Below are 21,662 nucleotides of genomic sequence, written 5' to 3' on the forward strand. Positions count from 1 at the left end.
GGGGATATTTTTGGGGTCCCAAAATTTGGAATAAATTCCCAGAAATTTTGGGGATAAAAATCCAAAATTTGGAATAAATTCCCAAATAAATTTCGGAATAAAAATCCGAAATTTGGAATAAATTCTGAAATAAATTTGAGGAAAAAATTCCAAAATTCGGAATAAATTCCCAAACAAATTTGGGGATAAAAATCCCAAATTTGGAATAAATTCCCAAATAAAATCCCAAAAATTTTGGGAATAAAAATCCCAAATTTTGAATAAATTCCCAAATAAATTTGAGGAAAAAATTCCAAAATTCGGAAATAAATTCCCAAATAAATTTGAGGAAAAAAATCCAAAATTCAGAATAAATTCCCAAATAAATTCCCAAATAAATTCCCAAATAAATTTGAGGATAAAAATCCCCAATTCAGAATAAATTCCCAAATAAATTCCCAAAAATTTTGGGGATAAAAATCCCAAAATTCAGAATAAATTCCCAAAAATTTCGGGGATAAAAAATCCCAAATTTGGAATAAAATCCCAAATAAATTTGGGGATAAAAATCCCAAAATTCGGAAAATTTGCGGTGGGCGTGGTTTGGAGAATTGGGGCAATTTGGGGGGTTTTTTTGGGGGTTTTTTTGGGGGATTTTGGGGTTTTTTGGGGCGATTTGAGGGCGATTTGGGGGAGATTTTGAGGCAGGTTTTGGGAGGATTTTAGGGTCGATTTTGGGGCCAATTTGGGAGGATTTGGGGGAGATTTTGGGGGAGATTTCTGCACCGATTTTGGGGGAATTTCGGGGGATTTTAGGAGCAATTTTGGGGTCAATTTTAGGGAGATTTCAGGGAGAATTTCGGTCTGGAGGAGGCGCCGATTTTGGGGGATTTTTGGGAGGATTTTGGCGCCGATTTTGGAGGTTTTAGGGCCGATTTTGGGTCGATTTCGGGGAGATTTGGAAGGTTTTTGGGGTGATTTCGGGGGGAGTTTGGCTCCAGAAGAGGCACCAATTTTGGGTCGATTTCGGGGGTTTTAAGGGCTAATTTTGGGTTGATATTGGAGGTTTTAGGGTCGATTTTGGGGGTTTTGGGCAGATTTTGGGGATTTTGCGGCAATTTTGGGTCGATTTCGGGGGTTTTAGGGTCCATTTTGGGCCGATTTTGGGGCTTTTAGGGCCAATTTTGGGGCGATTTTGGTGCAATTTCGGGGACAGTCTTAGGTTCGGAGGTGACACCGATTTTGGGGCGATTTGGGAAGATTTCGGCACTGATTTTGGGGGGATTTTGGAGGTTTTAGGGCCGATTTGGGGGGTTTTAGGGTCCATTTTGGGTTGATTTTGGGGGCTTTAGGGCCGATTTTGGGTGGATTTTGGGGCAATTTTGGGGGATTTTGGGGGTTTAAGGGCCGATTTTGGGGCAATTTCGGCAGTTTAGGGCCGATTTTGGCGATTTTGTGCCGATTTTGGGTCAATTTTAGAGCTTTTCTCGCCGATTTTCGGGTCGATTTTGGAGATTTTGGGTCGATTTTGTGGATTTTGTGCCGATTTCGGGTCAATTTTACAGCTTTTCTCGCCGATTTTCGTGCCGATTTTGGGGATTTCGTGCCAATTTTGGGGATTTCGGGGCAATTTTGGGTCCATTTTGGGTCCATTTTGGAGATTTCGGGGCGATTTTGGGTCAATTTTCCAGCTTTTCTCGCTGATTTTCGGGTCGATTTTGGGTGTTTTCAGGCCGATTTCGGGGATTTCGGGCCGATTTTGAGTGTTTTAGGGACGATTTTGGAGGTTTTAGGGTCGATTTTGGGTGTTTTCGTGCCGATTTTGGGGATTTCGTGCCGATTTTGGGTGTTTTCGGGCCGATTTTCGGCTCAATTTCGCAGCTTTTCTCGCCGATTTTCGGGTCGATTTTGGGGATTTCGGGCCGATTTTGGGTATTTTAGGGCCGATTTTGGGTGTTTTAGAGCCGATTTTGGGGATTTCGTGCCGATTTTGGGTGTTTTCGTGCCGATTTTGGAGGTTTTAGGGTCGATTTTGGGTGTTTTCGGGCCGATTTTGGGGTTTAAGGGTTCATTTTGGGTGTTTTCGTGCCGATTTTCGGCTCAATTTCGCAGCTTTTCTCGCCGATTTTCGGGCCGATCCTCCCCATTTCCTCTCTCCTCTCCCCACCCCCTTTCCCCGCCCCTCCCCCACCCCCCAGGTGGGCGTGGCCAACCGGGGGGGTGGCCCTGGCGGGGTGGGGGAGGGGCAGGGAAAGCCCCGCCCCTCCCCCACCGGGGGATTCCCCACTCATTTCCTCTCCCTCTCCAACTCCTCCACCCCAGACCCGAAAAAACCCCAAAAAACCCCAAAAAAACCCCAAAAAACCCCAAATTTCGGACAAGGCGACACCCCCCGAACCCCCCCATGGCCGAGGAGCTACCGGTGGATCTCCGCACGCGCCGCGGGGGTCCCCAAAACCCCCCCAAATCCCCCCAAAACCCCCCGAAATCCCCCCAAAATCGGCTTTTTTCCCACCGCCACGAAGCTTCGCTGCCGCTGCGCAAACGCCGCTCGGTTTTGGGGAGAAGTTTTGGGGAGGGGGCGAGCCGCCCCTCCCCCAGCCCGCCCGGGAACCCCAAAATCTCCGCCAAAGTCCCCAAATTTGGGGGCGACGCAGGTGAGAGAGAGAGATCCCCCCCCTCCCCCCACCCCCGGGCTTTGGAGACCCAAAAATTGTCTTTTTTCTGTCCCGAAATTGCTTTTTTTCTGCACAAAATTTCCTTTTTCTGTCCCAAAATTGCTTTTTTTCTAGCCAAAATTGCCTTTTTCTGTCCTGAAAGTGCCTTTTCTGTCCCGAAATTGCCTTTTCTGTCCCGAAATTGCCTTTTTTCTGCACAAAACTTCCTTTTTCTATCCAAAATTTTCCTTTTTTTCTCCCCAAAATTTTCCTTTTTTTCTCCCCAAAATTTCCTTTTTTTCCCACAAATTTTCTCTTTTCCCAAATTTTCCTTTTCTCTCCCCAAATTTTCCTTTTCTATCCCAAAATTGCCTTTTTCTGTCCCGAAATTGCCTTTTTTCTGCACAAAATTTCCTTTTTCTATCCAAAATTTTCCTTTTTTTCTCCCAAATTTTCTTTTTTTCTCCCAAATTTCCCTTTTTCTCCCCAAAATTTCCTTTTTCTATCCTCAAATTTTCCCTTTATTTCCCCAAACTCCTTTTTTACTACCCAAATTTTCCCTTTTTCTCCACAAATTTTCTTTTTTTCTCCCAAATTTTCCTTTCTCTCCCCAAATTTTCCCTTTCTCTTCCCAAAATTTCCTTTTCTTTCCCAAATTTTCCCTTTTTTCCCCAAATTTCCAATTCTCTCCCCAAATTTTCCCTTTTTATCCATAAATTTTCCCTTTTTCTCCCCAAAATTTCCTTTTTTCTCCTCAAAATTTTCACTTTCTATCCCCAAAATTTCCTTTTCTATCCCCAAATTTCCTTTTTTCTCCACAAATTTCCCTTTTTTCTCCCAAAATTTCCCTTTTTCTCCCCAAATTTTCCCTTTTTCTCCCCAAATTTTCCTTTTTTCTCCCCAAAATTTCCTTTTTTTTCCACAAATTTTCTCTTTTCCCAAATTTTCCTTTTCTCTCCCCAAATTTTCCTTTTCTATCCCAAAATTGCCTTTTTCTGTCCCGAAATTGCCTTTTTTCTGCACAAAATTTCCTTTTTCTATCCAAAATTTTCCTTTTTTTCTCCCAAATTTTCTTTTTTTCTCCCAAATTTCCCTTTTTTCTCCCCAAAATTTCCCTTTTTCTCCCCAAAATTTCCCTTTTTCTCCCCAAAATTTCCCTTTCTATCCTCAAATTTTCCCTTTATTTCCCCAAACTCCTTTTTTACTACCCAAATTTTCCCTTTCTCTCCTCAAATTTCCCTTTTTTCTCCCAAAATTTCCCTTTTTCTCCCCAAATTTCCCTTTTTTCTCCCCAAATTTCCCTTTTTCTCCACAAATGTTCTTTTTTTCTCCCAAATTTTCCTTTTTCTCTCCAAATTTTCCCTTTCTCTCACCAAAATTTCCTCTTTTCCCAAATTTCCCTTTTCTCTCCCCAAAATTTCCTTTTCTTTCCCAAATTTTCCCTTTTTTCCCCAAATTTCCAATTCTCTCCCCAAATTTTCCCTTTTTATCCATAAATTTTCCCTTTTTCTCCCCAAAATTTCCTTTTTTCTCCTCAAAATTTTCACTTTCTATCCCCAAAATTTCCTTTTTTCTCCCCAAATTTTCTCTTTTCCCAAAATTTCCCCTTTTCTCCCCAAATTTCCCTTTCTCTCCCCCAAATTTGCGTTTTTCTTCCAAAAATTTTCCCTTTCTATCCCCAAATTTCATTTTTTTCTTCCCAAATTTTCCATTTTCTCCCCAAATTTTCCATTTCCTGCCCAAATTTTCTCTTTCTTCCCCCATTTTCTCCCCAAATTTCCCTTTTTCTCCCCAAAAATTCTCTTTTCCTCCCCAAATTCTCCCCAAATTTTCCATTTTCTCCCCAAATCCTCCCCAAATTTCTCTTTTCCTCCCCAAATTGCCCAATTTTCTCCCCAAATTTCCCTTTTTCTCCCCAAATTTTCCCTTTCTCTCCCCAAAATTTCCTTTTTTCTCCCCAAAAATTCCATTTTTCTCCCCAAATTCTCCCCAAATTTCCTTTTTTTCCCCAAATTTCCCAAATTCTCCCCAAATTTCCCTTTTTCTCCCCAATTTCTCCCCAAATTTCCCAATTTTCCTCCTCAAATTTCCCATTTTCTCCCCAAATTTTCGCATTTCCTCCCCCAAATTCCCCAATTTTCCTCCCCAATTTCCCTTTTTCTCCCCAAATATTCTCTTTTCCCCCCCAAATTTCCCAATTTTCCTCCCCAAATTCTCCCCAAATTTTCCATTTTCTCCCCAAATATCCCTTTTTTCTCCCCAAATTTTCCATTTCCTGCCCAAATATTCTCTTTCTTCTCCCTTTTCCTCCCCAAATTTCCCTTTTTCTCCCCAAAAATTCTCTTTTTCTCCCCAAATTTTCCCCAAATTTTCTCTTTTTCTCCCCAAATTTCCCTTTTTCACCCAAATTTTCCCCAAATTTCCCTTTTTCACCCAAATTTTCCCCAATTTTCCCATTTTCTCCCCAAATTTTCCCATTTTTCTCCCCCAATTTCCCTTTTTTCTCCCCAAATTTTCCATTTTCTCCCCACATTTTCCATTTCCTGCCCAAATATTCTCTTTCTTCTCCCTTTTCCTCCGCAAATTTCCTCTTTTCTCCCCAAATTCTCCCCAAATTTCCCTTTTTCTCCCCAAATTTTCGCATTTCCTCCCCAAATTCCCCTTTTTCTCCCCAAATTCCCCAATTTTCCTCCCCAAATTTCCCTTTTTCTCCCCAAAAATTCTCTTTTTCTCCCCAAATTTTCCCCAAATTTTCTCTTTTTCCCCCCCAAATTTCCCTTTTTCACCCAAATTCTCCCCAAATTTTCCATTTTCTCCCCAAATTTTCCCCAAATTTCCTATTTTCTCCCCAAATTCTCCCCAAATTTCCCATTTTTTCTCCCCAAATTCCCCATTTTCTCCCCAAATTTCCCATTTTCTCCCCAAATTTCCCAATTTTTCTCCCCAAAATCCCCATTTTCTCCCCGTTTCTCCCTCCCCAGGGCTGCCGCTGCCCCTCCCGGCTTTCCCCCGGAATTTGGGGTTTTTGGGGCTCCCCGGGGCGCCCCTCCCCCCCCCCGAGCCCCCCCTGGCTGCTGCCATCGCCGCGGCCACCCGCCAGGACGAGGATGGTGACACGTGAGTGACGGGGGGAGGGAGACCCCGAAACACCCCCAAATCACCCCAAAAATGTCCTGAAATTATCCCAAAAATATCCCCAAAAATACACCAAAATTATCCCAAAAATGTCCTGAAAATATCCCGAAAATGTCCTGAAAATGTCCCCAAAAATAGCCCAAAAATGTCCCGAAAATATCTAAAAAATGTCCTGAAAATATGCTGAAAATGTCCCCAAAAATAGCCCAAAAATGTCCTGAAATTATCCCAAAAATATCCCCAAAAATACACAAAAATTATCCCAAAAATATCCTGAAAATGTCCCAAAAATATCCCCAAAAATAGCCCAAAAATATCCCAGAAATGTCCCAAAAATAGCCAAAAAATATCCTAAAATTACCCCAAAAATGTCCCAAAAATCACCTTTAAAAAACCCCAAAAATACCCCTAAAAACCCCCAAAATACCCCAAAAATTACCCCAAAACCACCCCAAAAGTACCCCTAAAAACAAACAAAACCTCCCAAAAATATCCCAAAATATACCCAAAACCTCCCCTAAAAATATCCCCAAAACCCGAAAAATAACCCCAAAAAACCCCCAAAAATATCCCAAAAAAATACCCCAAAACACCCCAAAAGTTACCCCAAAACCTCCCCAAAAATAGCCCAAAAAAAATCTCAAAACCTCCCCAAAAATATCCCTAAAAATATCCCAAAAATACCCAAAACCTCCCCAAAAAATACCCCAAAACCCCCAAAAATATCTCAAAACCCCAAAAATATCCCAAAAACCCCAAAAAATCCCCCAAAACCCCCAAAAAACCAAAAAAATCCCAAAATTTACCCCAAAACCTCCCAAAAATACCCCAAACCCCCAAAAATACCCCAAAAAATTCCCCAAAACTTCCCAAAAATACCCAAAACCCCCAAAATATCCTAAAACCCCAAAAAATACCCCAAAAACCCAAAAATCCCCAAAAACCCCCCAAAATCCCAAACCCCAAAAAACCAAAAAAAATCCCAAAAATTACCCCAAAACCTCCCAAAAAATACCTCAAAATCCAAAAAAATCTCCAAAAAATCCCCAAAAACCCCAAAAATACCCCAAAACCCAAAAAAATACCTCAATAACCCCCCAAAAAAACCCCAAAAATTCGCCAAAACCTCCCCAAAAATACCCCTAGAAAACCCCAAAAAACCCCAAAAATACCCCAAAAAACCCAAAAAAAAATCCAAAAAAACCCCCAAAAACTCAAGACCCCAAAAATATCCAGAAAAACCCCCAAAAAATCCCAAAACTGCCAAAAATATCCCAAACCTCCCAAAAATACCGCAAAAAACCCCAAAAAACCCCCAAAAATTACCCCAAAACCACCCAAAAAATCCCCAAGAACCCCAAAAAAATCCCCAAAACCCCCAAAATACCCCAATAACACCCCAAAAAATCAAAAAAAACCCCAAAAAATCCCAAAAATTACCCCCAAAAACCCCAAAAATATCTCAAAACCCCAAAAAATATCCCAAAACCCCCAAAAATATCCCAAAAAACCCAAAAATAACGCAAAAAACCCCAAAAAACCCCCAAAAATATCCCAAAAATTATCCCAAACCACCCAAAAAATCCCCAAAAACCCCCAAAAAACCAAAAAAATCCCAAAAAATACCCCAAAACCCCAAAAACATCTCCAAAAATACCCCAAAACCCCCCAAAAAAATCCCCCAAAATATCTCAAAACCCCAAAAATAACACAAAAAAACCCCAAAATATCTCAAAACCCCAAAACTATCCCGAAAAAAAACCCCAAAAAACCCCAAAACCCCCCAAAAAATCCGAAAAAACCCCAAAAAAACCAAAAACCCCCAAAATACCCCAAAAATCCCCCAAATTCCCCTCGGAACCCCCAAACCTCCTCCCCACCCGTGGGAACCTCTCGGGTTCCCCAAATTTCCCCAAATTTCCCCCAAATTCCCCAAATTTCCCCCAAAAAACCCGTGGGAACCCCCAGGCCGCCCCTCCCCCCCCCCTTCCCCAGGCGGGGATTCCCCGCGCCGCGATGACGTCATCGCCCAGGCCACGCCCCTTTACGGGAACCGCGCGGGGGGAGGGGCGAGGCCGACTCTTCCCCTCCCCCACCCCAAATCGGGGGGGTTTGGGGAGAATTTGGGACATTTTGGGGACATTTCAGGGCATTTGGGGACATTTTGGGGACATTTGGGGACATTTTCGACATATTTTGGGACATTTTGGGGACATTTGGGAGTCATTTGAGGACATTTGGGGACATTTTCGACATATTTAGGGACATTTGGGGACATTTTGGGGACATTTTGGGATATTTTGGGGAAATTTGGGACAATTTGGGACATTTTGGGGACATTTGGGAGCCTCGAGTGTCCCCAGAACTCCCTGATGTCCCCAAATCCCACATTTTCCCCCCAAATTTCCCCAATTTTCCCCAGATTTTCCCATTTTTCCCCAATGTCCCCAATATCCCAAATATCCCCAACCCCAATTTTTCCCAAATTTCCCTGAATTTCCCCAAATTTTCCCGTTTTTCCCATTTTACATAATGTCCCCAACCCAAATTTTCCCCAATTTCCCCAAATTTCCCCGAATTTTCTGCAATTTTCCCCTTTCCCCCCTATTTTTCCCAATATCCCCGACCCCAAATTTCCCCAAATTTCCCCAAATTTCCCTCTTTCCCATGTCATAATTTCCCAATTTTCCCCTTTTCCCCCCATTTTTCCCATTTCCCCCAATTTCCCCCATTTTTCCCAATTGGAAATTTCCCAATTTCCCAATGGGAAAATTTGGGACATTGGGAGAAAATGGGGGAAATTGGGAAAAATGGGGAAAATGGAAAAATTGGAAAAATTGGGAAAATTTGGGAAAATGGGAAAATTGGGAAAATTTGGGAAATTGGGGAAATTGGGGGGAATTTGGGGAAATTTCAATTTTTCCCATTTCCCCCAGTTTCCCCCAATTTCCCCAAATTTTCCCCAAATTTCCCCAAATTCCCCCAAATTCCCCCAGACTTTCCCAAATTCCCCAAATTTCCCGTTTTTTCCCGTTTTTTCCCCAATTCCAGCCCGCTGCACATCGCGGTCGCCCAGGGCGCGCTGTTGGTCGCCCGCCGCTTGGTGGCGCTGTTCCTGCGGGGGGGGAGGGAGCTGGACGTGTACAACCACCTGAGACAGGTGAGAATTGGGGCGAAAAACGGGGAATTTGGGAAATTTGGGGACATTTGGGAAAATTTGGGAAATTTGGGTTATCGGGGGGATTGGGGGAAAAAAGGGGAAAATTGGGGAAATTGGGAAAATGGAGGAAAAGGAAAGGGAGATTGGGGGAAATTGGGGAAAAATTGAAATGGAAAATCTGGGAAATGGGGAAAATTGGGAAATTGGGGGAAATTGGGAAAATTGGGGAAAATCGGGAAATTGTGAAAATTTGGGAAAATTTGGGATATTGGGGGGATTGGGGGAAATTGGGAAAATTTGGGAAAATTGGGGAAATTGGGAAAAATGGGAAATTGGAAATGAAAAATGGGGAATTGGGAAAATTGGGGAAAATGAGAAAATTGGGAAATTGGGAAAATTAGAGGAATGGGGGAAAAACGGGAAATTTGGGAAAGAACATTTGGAAAATTGGGGGAGATTGGGAAATTGGGGCAAAATGGGAAATGGGGAAATTGGGGAAAATTTAGGGAAATTGGGGAAATGGGAAAAAATTGGGTTTGGGAAAATGGGAAAATTGAGGAAAATTGGAAAAATTGGAAAATTTGGAAATATGGGAAATTGGGGAAATTGGGAAAATTGGGGAATTTGGGGAATGGGGGAAATTGAATTGGGAAAATCGGGGAAAATCGGGAAATTGTGAAAATTTGGTAAAATTTGGGACATTGGGGGGATTGGGGGAAAATGGGAAATTGGGGGGAAATTGGGGGAAATTGGGGAAATTTGGGGAAATTGGGGAAATTTGGGGAAATTGGGAAAATTTGGGACATTGGGGAATTGGGGGAAATTGGGGAAATGGGAAAAATGGGGAAGAAATGGTGAAAAAATGGGAAAAATGGGGAAAAATATGGAAAAAAAGCAGAAAAAAAAGGGGAAAACGAGGCAGCTAAAGCCCCGCCCCTTTCCTCACTTGACCACACCCATCTCACCTTGACCACGCCCACCCCCTGGCCACACCCACTCACCTTTTCACCACATGGGCAAAAAATGGGGAAAAAATGTGTAAAAATGGCAAAAAATGGGAGAAAAATGGCAAAAAATGGGGGAAAATGGGAAGAAATGGGAAAAATGGGAAAAAATGGGAAAAATGAGTGAAAAAATGAGTAAAAAATGGGAGAAAAAATGGCAAAAATTGGTGAAAAATGGGAAAAATAGTGAAAAAACAGGTGAAAAATGAGTGAAAAAATGAGTAAAAAATGGGAAAAAAAAGACAAAAAACAGGGAAAAAGTGGCAGATTAAGCCCCGCCCCTTTGCCCACCTTGGCCACGCCCCTCCCCTGACCACACCCACTCACCTTTTCACCACATGGGGAAAAAATGGGGAAAAAATGGCAAAAAATGGGAGAAAAAATGGCAAAAAATGGGAGAAAAAATGGGAAAAAATGGGGAAAAATGGGAAAAAATGGGAAAAAATGGGGAAAAATGGCAAAAAATGAGTGAAAAAATGAGGAAAAAATGGGAAAAAATGGCAAAAAATTGGTGAAAAAATGAGTAAAAAATGGGAGAAAAAATGGCAAAAATTGGTGAAAAATGGGAAAAATTGGGAAAAAATGGGAGAAAAAAAAGGCAAAAAATTGGTGAAAAATGGGGAAAAAATGGGTGAAAAATTGGGGAAAAATGAGGAAACCGAGGCAGCTGGAGCCCCGCCCCTTTCCCCCCTTGACCACACCCTCTCACCTGTCCCCCCCCCGCAGACCCCTCTGCACCTGGCGGTGATCACCGGGCAGGTAGCCCTGGTGCGGCTGCTGCTCGCCCACGGCGCCTCGCCCATGGCTCCGGACCGGCTGGGCAGAACCTGCGCTCACCTGGCCTGCGGGACTCACCTGCCGGGGGGCGGGGCTGCGCCGGGGGGCGGGGCTTCGGCAGGGGGCGGGGCTTCGGCGGGGGGCGGGGCTTCGGCAGGGGGCGGGGCTTCGCAAGGGGGCGGGGCTTCGCAAGGGGGCGGGGCTTCGGCGGGGCCACGCCCCCGAGTGCTGCGGGAGCTGCTGAGGAGCGCAGGGGGAGCGGCGGATCTGCAGGCCAGGGATTATGAGGGTGAGGAAATTGGGGAAAATTTGGGAATTTGGGGGGAAAAATTTGGGGAAATTTTTGGGGGAAAATTTGGGGATCTGGGGAAAATTTGGGGGAATTGGGAGAAAATTTGGGGAATTTGAGCAAAATTTGGGGAAATTTGGGTGAAAATTGGGGATTTGGGGGAAAATTTGGGGAAATTTGGGAAAATTTGGGGATTTGGGGAGAAAATTTGGAGATTTTTGGGGAAAAATTGGGGATTTTGGGAAATTTGGGGAAATTTGGGAAATTTGGGGGAAAATTTGGGGAAAAATTGGGAGGAAATCGGGGGAAAAATTGGGGGAAAATTAGGGGAAAATTTGGGGAAAATTTGAGGGGGAAAAAATTGGAAAAATTGGTGGAAATTTGGAGGATTTGGGAAATGGGCAGAATTGGAGGAAAATGTCCTGAAATTTGGGGGAAATTTGGGGGAAAATTGGGAAAACTGGGGAAAATTTGGGGAAAAATCCAGCAAGATGTGGGGAAAATTTGGGGAAAAATTGAAGAAAATTTGGGGAAAATTGGGGAAAAATTGAGTCAAAAATGGAGGAAATTTGGGGAAAATTTGGGGAAAAATTGGGGAAAATTTGGGGAAAATTTGGGGAAAAATGGAATAAATTTTGAGGAAATTTGGGGGAAAAATTTGGGGAAAAATTGGGGAAATTGGGGAAAATTCCCGAAATTTGGGGAAAATGCATCAAATATTAGGAATTTGGAGGGAAAAATAGGGAAAAATATCCCGAAAATTGGGAGAAATAGGGAAGTCTTGAGAAATGGGCGGATGGAAAATATCCCGAAATTTGGGGAAATTTGGGAGTCAGAGGAAAAATGGGAGGAAATCGGGGAAAATTTGGGAGAAAAATGGGGAAAATCAAATTGGGGAAAAATTGAGGGAAAAAATTAATGCCGAAAATTGGGGAAATAGGGGGAAACTTGGGGAAAATTCCCAAAGGGGAAAAACCAAAAATTGGGGAAAAATTGGAGAAAATTTGAGGGAAATTTGGGGAAAATTTGGGGAAAATTGGGAGAAAAATTGGGAGAAATTGGGGAAATTTGGGGAAAATTGGGGAAAAATTGGGGAAAAAATTTGGGGAAAAATTGAAAAGGAGAAATTTGGAGTGGAATTTGGGGGAAATGCCCAAAATTTAGGAAATGGAGAAAATTTGGGGAAAAAATGGAAAGTAACTGGAGGAAAAATCGGAAAATTGGGGAAATTTGGGGGAAAATTGGGGAAAATTTGGAGAAATATGGGGGAAAATTGGGGGAAAAATTTGGGGAAAAACCGGAAATTTGGGGAAAAAATGAGGGAAATGGGGAAAATTGGGGGAAAAATTGGGGAAAAATTGGGGAAAAATTGGGGAAAAATTGGAAAAATTGGGGAAAAATTGGGGAAAAATTTGGGGAAAATTTGGGGATAAACTGGGGAAAATGTCCGGTAATTTGGGGGGAATTTGGGGAAAAAATTGGGGAAAAATGTCCCGAAATTTGGGGGGAAAAAGTCCCAAAATTTGGGGGGAAATCAGAGAAAATTTGGGGAAAATTTGGGGAAAATCGGGGAAAAATGTCCTGAAATTTGGGGGAAATTGTCCCGAAAATTGGGGAAAAATCGGAGAAAATTGGGGGGGAAAGTCCTGAAATATGGGGGGAAATTGGGGAAAATTTAGGGGAAAATTTGGGGAAAAATCGGGGAAAATTTGGGGAAAATTGTGGGAAAATATCCCGAAAATTCGGGGGAAAAGTCACGAAAATTGAGAAGAAAAGTCCCGAAATTTGGGGAGAAAAATCCCGAAATTTAGGGGATAAAAATCCCGAAAATTGAGAAAAAACCCCCCGAAATTTGATGGGAAAAATCCCGAAATTAGGGAGAAAAATTCCGAAAATTGAGGAGAAAAAAATCCCAAAAACTGGGGGAAAGAACTTCCTAAAAATGGGAATTTCGGGAAAATCTCGCGGGAATTTTGGGCAAATCTCGCGGGAATTTCGGGTTCCGGACCCCCCAAATTTGGGGAGGGGTCTCGGGGGGGTGAAGGACCCCTCCCCAAATTTCCAAATTTCGTGGGAATTTTGCGGGAATTTCGGGCAAATTTGGCGGGAATTTCGGGCAAATTTGGCGGGAATTTCAGGCGAATTTCCCGGGAATTTTGGGATCGGGACATCCCCAAATTTGGGGAGGGGTCGCTGCTCCAAAATGAGTGAATTTGGCGGGAATTTCGGGCGAATTTCGCGGGAATTTCATGCAAATTTTGCGGGAATTTTGCGGGAATTTCGCGGGAATTTCGGGGGATTTTGGCGGGAATTTCGGGGCCCCGCCCCCCCAAATTTGGGGAGGGCTCTCGGGAATTTGGGGAGGGGTCGCTGCTCCAAAACAAGCAAATTTCGCGGGAATTTCGGATTTTGGCGGGAATTTCGGGGATTTTGGCGGGAATTTCGGGGATTTTGGCGGGAATTTCGCGGATTTTGGCGGGAATTTCGGGGCCCCGCCCCTCCCAAATTTGGGGCGGGGTCTCTGAGCGCCCCTCCCCCCCCAGGGCTGACCCCCCTGCACGTGGCCGTGAGCTCAGAATCTCGCGAGAGCGTCTTGCTGCTGCTCGAGCACGGAGCCGACGTGGATGCCGTGGTGGGAAATTTGGGGATTTTGGGGAATTTTTGGGGATTTTTGGGGGATTTTGGGGGATTTGGGAATTTTGGGAGAGTTCCTGGGATTTTTGGGTAAAATTTTGGGGATTTTGGGGTAAAATTTTGGAGTTTTGGTGTCGAATTTTGGGGATTGGTAAATTTGGAATTTTATAATGGATTTTGGTCAAATTTTGGGGATTTTCAGGTAAAATTTGGGGATTTTTTTGTAAAATTTGGGGATTTTTGGGTCAAATTTTGGGGATTTTTGGGTCAAATTTTGGGATTTTTGGGTGAAAATTTGGGGATTTTGAGGTGAAATTTTGGGATTTTGGGGTAAAATTTTTGGGGTCAAATTTTGGGGATTTTTCGGGTAAAATTTTGGGGATTTTTCGGGTAAAATTTGGGGATTTTGGGGTCAAATTTTGGGGATTTTGAGGTCAAATTTTGGGAATTTTGAGGTCAAATTTTGGGGATTTTTCGGGTAAAATTTTGGGGATTTTCAGGTAAAATTTTGGAATTTTGGGGTCGAATTTTGGGATTATAGAGACAAATTTTGGGATTTTTGGGGTCAATTTTTGGGGATTTTTGGGTCGAATTTTGGGATTTTAGAGTCAAATTTTGTGGTCAAATTTTGGGGATTTTTGGGGTGAAATTTTGGGGATTTTGAGGTCAAATTTTTGAGTTTTGGTGTCGAATTTTTGGGATTTTCAGGTAAAATTTGGGGATTTTGGGGTCAAATTTTGGGGATTTTGAGGTCAAATTTTGGGGATTTTTCGGGTAAAATTTGGGGATTTTGGGGTTGAATAATTTTGGGGATTTTGGGGTAAAATTTTGAAATTTTGAGGTCAAATTTTGGAATTTTGGGCTCCAATTTTGCGGACGAATTTTGGGGATTTTTCGGGTCAAATTTTGGGATTTTAGAATCAAATTTTGGGGTCAAATTTTGGGGATTTTTGGGGTAAAATTTTGGGGATTTTTGGGGTAAAATTTTGGGGATTTTAGAGTCAAATTTTGGTGTCAAATTTTGGTGTCAAATTTTGGAGATTTTTGTGGTAAATTTTTGGGGATTTTTGGGGTCAAATTTTGGGATTTTAGAGTCAAATTTTGGGGTCAAATTTTGGGGATTTGTCGGGTAAAATTTTGGATTTTTCGGGTCGAATTTTGGGATTTTAGAGTCAAATTTTGGGGTCAAATTTTGGGGATTTTTCGGGCAAATTTTTGGAATTTTGGGGTCGAATTTTGGGAATTTTGGCGTCGAATTTTGGAATTTTAGAGTCAAATTTTGGGGTGAAATTTTGGGGATTTTGGGGTCAAATTTTGGGATTTTAGAGTCAAATTTTGGGGATTTTTGGGGTCAAATTTTGGGGTCAAATTTTGGTGTCAAATTTTGGGGATTTTTGGGTAAAATTTTGGGGATTTTAGGGTCAAATTTTGGGGTCAAATTTTTGGGATTTTTTGGGTAAAATTTTGGGGATTTTTAGGGTCAAATTTGGGGATTTTTGGGGTAAAATTTTTTGGGAATTTTGGGTTAAATTTTGGGGATTTTTTGGGTCAAATTTCGGAAATTTTTGGGTTAAATTTTGGGGATTTTTTGGGTCAAATTTTTGGGGATTTTGGGGTCAAATTTTGGGGATTTTTGGGGTCAAATTTTGGGGTCAAATTTTGGGGATTTTTCGGGTAAAATTTTGGGATTTTTCGGGTAAAATTTTGGGGATTTGTGGGGTAAAATTTTGGAATTTTGCGGTCGAATTTTGGGGTCAAATTTTGGGGATTTTTTTGGGACTCCCGGAGCTTCCCGGGGGTTTTTTGGGACGCTGAGAATTTTGGGAAAGGCGCCGAGGTGGAATTTTGGGGTTTTTTTGGGGAAATTTTGGGGTTCAGGACATCAAAAGCGGGAGATCACCTCTGCTGCACGCCGTGGAGAACAACAGCCTGGAGATGGCAGAGCTGCTGCTGCAGGTGGGAAATTTGGGAATTTTGGGGATTTTTGGGGATTTTTTGGGAAATTTGGGGGAAATTTTGGGATTTTTGGGAGGGAATTTGGGGTTTTTTGGGGATTTTTTTTTATTCTGGGGGGATTTTTTGGGAATTTTTTGGGATTTTTTTGATTTTTTGGGAATTTTTGGGGATTTTTGGGGAATTTGGGGTTTTTTTGGGATTTCAGGGATTTTTTGGGGATTTTTTTTGAATTTAAGGGATTTTTTGGGGATTTTTGGGGAATTTTGGGGATTTTTGGTTTTGGATTTATTTTTTTGGGTTTTTTTGGGGTTTTTTTGGTTTTGTTATTTTTGGGGTTTTTTGGTTGTTTTGGGTTCTTTTTGGGTTTTTTGGGGGTTTTGGGGTTTTTGGGGTGTTTTTGTGTTGTTTTTTGGGTTTTTTGTTTGGGTTTTTTTTGGGTTTGGGTTATTTTTTTGGTTTTTTGGGTTGTTTTTTGCAGTTTTTTTGGTTGTTTTTGGGGGTTTTTTGGGTTTTTTTCGTGTTTCTCTCTCCCAGGGGGTTTCAGGATGTCCCAAACCCAAATTTTTGGCTCCCAAACCCCAATTTTCGTGTCCCAACCCCCAAATTTTCCCTCCCCAGCGCGGCGCCAGCGTCAGCTCCCAATCCTACATGGGATTTTTTGTGGATTTTAGATTTATTGTTTTGGGTTTTTGGGTTGTTTTTTGGGGGTTTTGGGGTTGTTTTTTTTGGGTTTTTTGGGTTATTTTTTGGGGTTGTTTGGGGTTTTTTTTGGGGGTTTTGGGTTCGTTTTTGGGTTTTTTTGGGGGTTTTTTTTGGGTTGTTTTTGGGGAATTTTGGGTTGTTTTTTGGGGTTTTTTTGGGGTTTTTGGGTTGTTATTTGGGGGCTTTTTTTGGGTTTTGGGTTATTTTTTGGGGCTTTTATGTGTTATTTTTTGGGTTATTTTCTTCAGGGTTTTTGGGGTTTTTTGGGATTTTTGGGTTGTTTTTGGAGTTTTTTTGGCTCTGATGTCTTGGGGGGTTTTGAGGTATCCTGAATCCGAATTTTTGGGTCCCAAACCCCAATTTTCGGCTCCCAACCCCCAAATTTTCCCTCCCCAGTGCGGCTCCAGTGTCAACTCCCAATCCTATGCAGGATTTAGAATTTTTTTTTTGGTTTTTAAGTTTTTTTTTTTTGTGGTTTTTGGGTTGTTTTTTGGGGTTTTTTTGGGGTTTTTTGGGGTTGTTTTTTGGGAATTTGGGGTTTTTTTTGGTTTTTTGGTTTGTTTTTTGGGGTTTTTTTGTTGTTTTTTGTGGTTTTGGGTTGTTTTTTGGGGGTTTTTTTGGGATTTTCTTGCTCTGGGGGGTTTCAGGATGTCCCAAATCTGAATTTTTGGGTTCCAAACCCAAATTTTGCCTCCCCAGCGCGGCGCCAGCGTGAATTCCCAATCGTACGCGGGCTGCACGGCTCTGCACGCCGCGGCTGGACGAGGATTCCTGCGGCTGCTGAAGCTGCTGCTGCGCTCAGGGGCTGATTGTGGGCTGAGGAACCTGCAGAACGACACCCCGGCAGGTGTGGCTGCCAGCGCCCAGGTGAGCTAGGGGACAGGTGTGAAATTTGGGGAAAAATTCGGAATTTTTGGGGTGATTTGAGGTGATTTTAGGGGAATTTTCAGCATTTAAATGGAATTTTTTTGGGATTTTTGGGGGATTTGGGGTGAGAAATTGCAGAACGACACCCCGGCAGGTGTGGCTGTGAGTGCTCAGGTGAGTTCTGGAGCTCAGGTGTGAGATTTGGGGAAAATTCGGAAATTTTGGGGTGATTTTTGGCGTTTAAATGGGATTTTTTGGGATTTTTTGGGGGATTTTTGGGAGACTTTGGAGGATTTGGGGTGAGGAACCTGCAGAATGACACCCCAGCAGGTGTGGCTGCGAGTGCCCAGGTGAGCTATGGAACTCAGGTGTGAAATTTGGGGTGATTTCGGGAATTTTGGGTGATTTTAGGCGGATTTTTGGGGTTAAAATGGAATTTTTTGGGTGATTTGCGGTGAGGAACCTGCAGAATGACACCCCAGCAGGTGTGGCTGCAAGCGCCCAGGTGAGCTCTGGGGCTCAGGTGTGAAATTTGGGGAAAATTCCAGAATTTTGGGTGATTTTTGGTGTTTAAATGGGATTTTTGGGGGATTTGGGGTGAGGAACCTGCAGAACGACACCCCAGCAGGTGTGGCTGTGAGTGCTCAGGTGAGCTAGGGGACAGGTGTGAAATTTGGAGAAAATTTGGAAATTTTCAGTGATTTGAAGTAGATTTGGGGCATTTAAAGGGGATTTTTTTGGGATTTTTGGGGATTTTTGGGAAATTTTGGGGGATTTGGGATCCCAAACCTGCCGGGGTGTCGTGCCCAGGTGAGCTCTGGGACAGGTGAGGGGATCTGGGGGGAGAATTCCAGAATTTTGGGGTGATTTGGGGAATTTTTGGGTGATTTTTGGGGATTTTTTGGGGAATTTTGGGAGATTTTGGGGGATTTGGGGTGAGGAACCTGCAGAATGACACCCCAGCAGGTGTGGCTGCCAGCGCCCAGGTGAGCTAGGGGACAGGTGAGGGGATTTGGGGAAAAATTCGGAAAATTTGGGGTGATTTGGGGTGATTTAAGGTGGATTTTGCGGGATTTTTGGGGTTAAAATGGAATTTTTGGGGGTTTTGGGATCTCAAACCTGCTGAACGACACCCCAGCAGGTGTGGCTGTGAGTGCTCAGGTGAGCTCTGGGGCTCAGGTGTGAAATTTGGGGAAAATTTGGGAATTTTAGGGTGATTTGGGGTGATTTTAGGGGGATTTTTGGGGTTAAAATGGAATTTTTGGGGGGATTTTGGGAGATTTGGGGTCGAATTTTGGGGATTTTGAGGGTTTTTTGGGGTCAAATTTGATATTTTGGGGTTTAATTTGGGGATTTTGGGTCGAATTTTGGGCATTTTGAGGTCAAATTTTGGAATTTTGGGGTCAAATTTTGGGGATTTTGGGGTCAAATTTTGGAATTTTGGGGTCAAATTTTGGGGATTTTCAGGTAAAATTTTGGTATTTTGGGGTCAAATTTTCAGGATTTTTGGGGTCAAATTTTGGGGATTTTGGGGTCGAATTTTAGGGTAAAATTTTGGGGATTTTGGTGTCGAATTTTGAGGATTTTTGTGGTCAAATTTTGGGGATTTTTGAGGTCAAATTTTGGGAATTTTTCGGGTAAAATTTTGGGGATTTTGGGGTCGAATTTCAGAATTTTGGGCTCCAATTTTGGGGTTGAATTGTGGGGATTTTTTTGGGTAAAATTTTGGGGGTTTTGAGGTCAGATTTTGGGATTTTGGGATCAAATTTTGAGATCAAATTTTGGGGATTTTTGGCTAAAATTTTGGGATTTTGGGGTCAAATTTTGGGGAATTTTGGGGTCAAATTTTGGGGTCGATTTTTGGGGATTTTCAGGTAAAATTTTGGAATTTTGGGGTCAAATTTTGGGGATTTTGAGGTCAAATTTTGAGGTTTTTTGGGGTCAAATTTTGGAATTTTACGATCGAATTTTGGGGATTTTTCGAGTAAAATTTTTGGGATTTTTGGGTCAAATTTTGGGGATTTTGGGGTCGAATTTTGGGGATTTTTTTGGGGTTTTCTGACCACGCCCTTTTCCCCCCCCAGGTGATTGACATCCTGCGAGGAAAAGCCTCGAGAATCCCCCAGGAGACCCCGAATGGTGAGACCCCAATTTGGGGGGAAAATCCCAAATTTTGGGGATGAAATTCCAAAGTTTTGGGGATGAAATTCCCCAATTTTGGGGGGAAATTCCCTAATTTTGGGGTTCCTGGGATGAAATTCCAAAATTTTGGGGATTTTTTGGGGGATTTTTGGGGTTCTGGAAGATGAAATTCCCAAATTTGGGGGATCCTGGGGGAAATTTTGGGGATCCTGGGGATGAAATTCCCAAATTTTGGGGGGAAATTCCCTAATTTTTGGGATTCTGGAAGATAAAATTCCCCAATTTTGGGGGTTTTGGGGGATTTTTGGGGATCCTGGGGATGAAATTCCCCAATTTTGGGGTTTTTTGTGGGATTTTTTGGGGATTTTTGGGGTTCTGGAAGATAAAATTCCCCAATTTTGTGGGTTTGGGGGATGAAATTCCCAAATTTGGGGGAAAAATTCTCTAATTTTGGGGTTCTGGGGATGAAATTCTCCAATTTTGGGATCCTGGAAGACAAAATTCCCAAATTTTGGGATTCCTGGGGGAAATTCTGGGGATCCTGGGGATGAAATTCCCAAATTTGGGGGTTTTTTTGGGGATTTTTGGGGTTCTGGAAGATAAAATTCCCAAACTTTGGGGGTTTTTGGGGATAAAATTCCCCAATTTTAGGGAGAAATTCCCAGATTTTGGGCTTCTGGAAGATAAAATTCCCCAATTTTGTGGATTTTGGGGATGAAATTCCCAATTTTGGGATCCTGGAAGACAAAATTCCCCAATTTTGGGGGGAAATTCCCAAATTTTGGGGTTCTGGAAGATGAAATTCCCAAATTTTGGGATTTTTGGGGGATTTTTGGGGATCCTGAGGATGAAATTCTCCAATTTTGGGGATCCTGGAAGACAAAGTTCCCAAATTTTGGGAGGAAATTCTCCAATTTTGGGTTTTTGGGGATGAAATTCTCCAATTTTGGGAGGAAATTCCCTAAATTTTTGGATTCTGGAAGATAAAATTCCCAAATTTTGGGGGTTCTGGGGATGAAATTCCCAATTTCAGGGGGAAATTCCCCAATTTTGGGATTCTGGGGATGAAATTCCCCAATTTTGGGTTTCTGGAAGATAAAATTCCTAAATTTTGGGGATCCTAAGGATGAAATTCCCAAATTTTGGGATTTTTGGGGGATTTTTGGGGATCCTGGGGATGAAATTCTCCAATTTTGGGGATCCTGGAAGACAAAGTTCCCAAATTTTGGGGAAAAATTCTCCAATTTTGGGGGTTTTGGGGATGAAATTCCCCAGTTTTGGGAGGAAATTCCCAAATTTTGGGGATTCTGGAAGATAAAATTCCCCAATTTTGGGGATCCTAAGGATGAAATACCCAAATTTTGGGGATTTTTGGGATGAAATTCCCCAATTTTGGGATTCTGGAAGATAAAATTCTCCATTTTTGGGCTAAAATCCCCCAAATTTGGGCTCCCGGTGGGCGTGGCCTAACCTGACTCCTCCCACAGGTCACGAAGCCACGCCCACTCCTGTTTCCCCAGCCAATGGGGTGAAAGGGGCGGAGCTTCCGCCGGCCCAGCGCTCATTGGCTGACGCCCAGCGAGGCTCCGCCCACCGGACCGGCGCGGACCAATCAGAGGCGGCGCTGGGGAGGCTCCGCCCACGGGAGGGGCGTGGCCAAGGCAGCGTGAACGGAGCGCCGCCAGGGGGCGCCAAGGGCGGGAAATAAAGCGATTTTTGGTTAAAAAATGGAACTGGGATTGAACTGGGATGGACTGGGATGGACTGGGATGGACTGGGATGGACTGGGAGGGACTGGGATGGACTGGGATGGACTGGGAGGGACTGGGATGGACTGGGAGGGACTGGGATGGACTGGGAGGGAACTGGTTTATACTGGGATGAACTGGTTTGGACTGGGAGGAGAAAACGCAGCGATTTTGGGGTGAAAAATGGGAGTTTTAGGGGTTAAAAGGGAACTGGTTTATACTGGGAGGAACTGGGATGGACTGGGAGGAGAAATTGTGGCACTTTTGGGGTGAAAAATGGGGATTTTGGGGGTGAAAATGGAACTGGTTTATACTGGGATAGAACTGGGTTATACTGGTTTATACTGGGAGAGACTGGGATGGAACTGGGATGAACTGGGAGGGACTGGGAGGAGAAATTGTGTCAGTTTTGGGGTGAAAAACGAAGATTTTGGGGTAAAAATGGGAGTCTTAGAGGTAAAAATGGGAGTTTTAGGGGTTAAAAGGGAACTGGTTTATACTGGGATGAACTGGGATGGAACTGGAAGAGACTGGGAGGAACTGGTTTGGACTGGGAGGAGAAATTGTGGCACTTTTGGGGTGAAAAATGGGGATTTTGGGGGTGAAAATGGA

The 21,662-nt window shown here is 43.0% G+C and overlaps 1 protein-coding gene across 1 annotated transcript; it reads left to right on the forward strand.

Annotated features, from left to right (window-relative positions):
* The first annotated feature begins 2,263 nt into the window (after window positions 1-2,263).
* Window positions 2,264-21,035, forward strand: BCL3 (BCL3 transcription coactivator). Its single transcript, XM_085044649.1, has 10 exons — window positions 2,264-2,636; window positions 5,618-5,753; window positions 8,823-8,931; window positions 10,662-10,818; window positions 10,906-11,001; window positions 13,545-13,633; window positions 15,514-15,591; window positions 16,993-17,160; window positions 19,245-19,299; window positions 20,790-21,035. The coding sequence occupies exons 1-10, from the start codon at window positions 2,384-2,386 to the stop codon at window positions 21,008-21,010; spliced, it is 1,362 nt and encodes a 453-aa protein (XP_084900775.1). The 5' UTR covers window positions 2,264-2,383; the 3' UTR covers window positions 21,011-21,035.
* The last annotated feature ends 627 nt before the right edge of the window (window positions 21,036-21,662 follow it).

The sequence above is a fragment of the Lichenostomus cassidix genome, unplaced genomic scaffold, assembly GCF_008360975.1.
Source record: "Lichenostomus cassidix isolate B80296 unplaced genomic scaffold, HeHo_3.0 HiC_scaffold_37, whole genome shotgun sequence".
NCBI classification, from domain to species: domain Eukaryota; kingdom Metazoa; phylum Chordata; class Aves; order Passeriformes; family Meliphagidae; genus Lichenostomus; species Lichenostomus cassidix.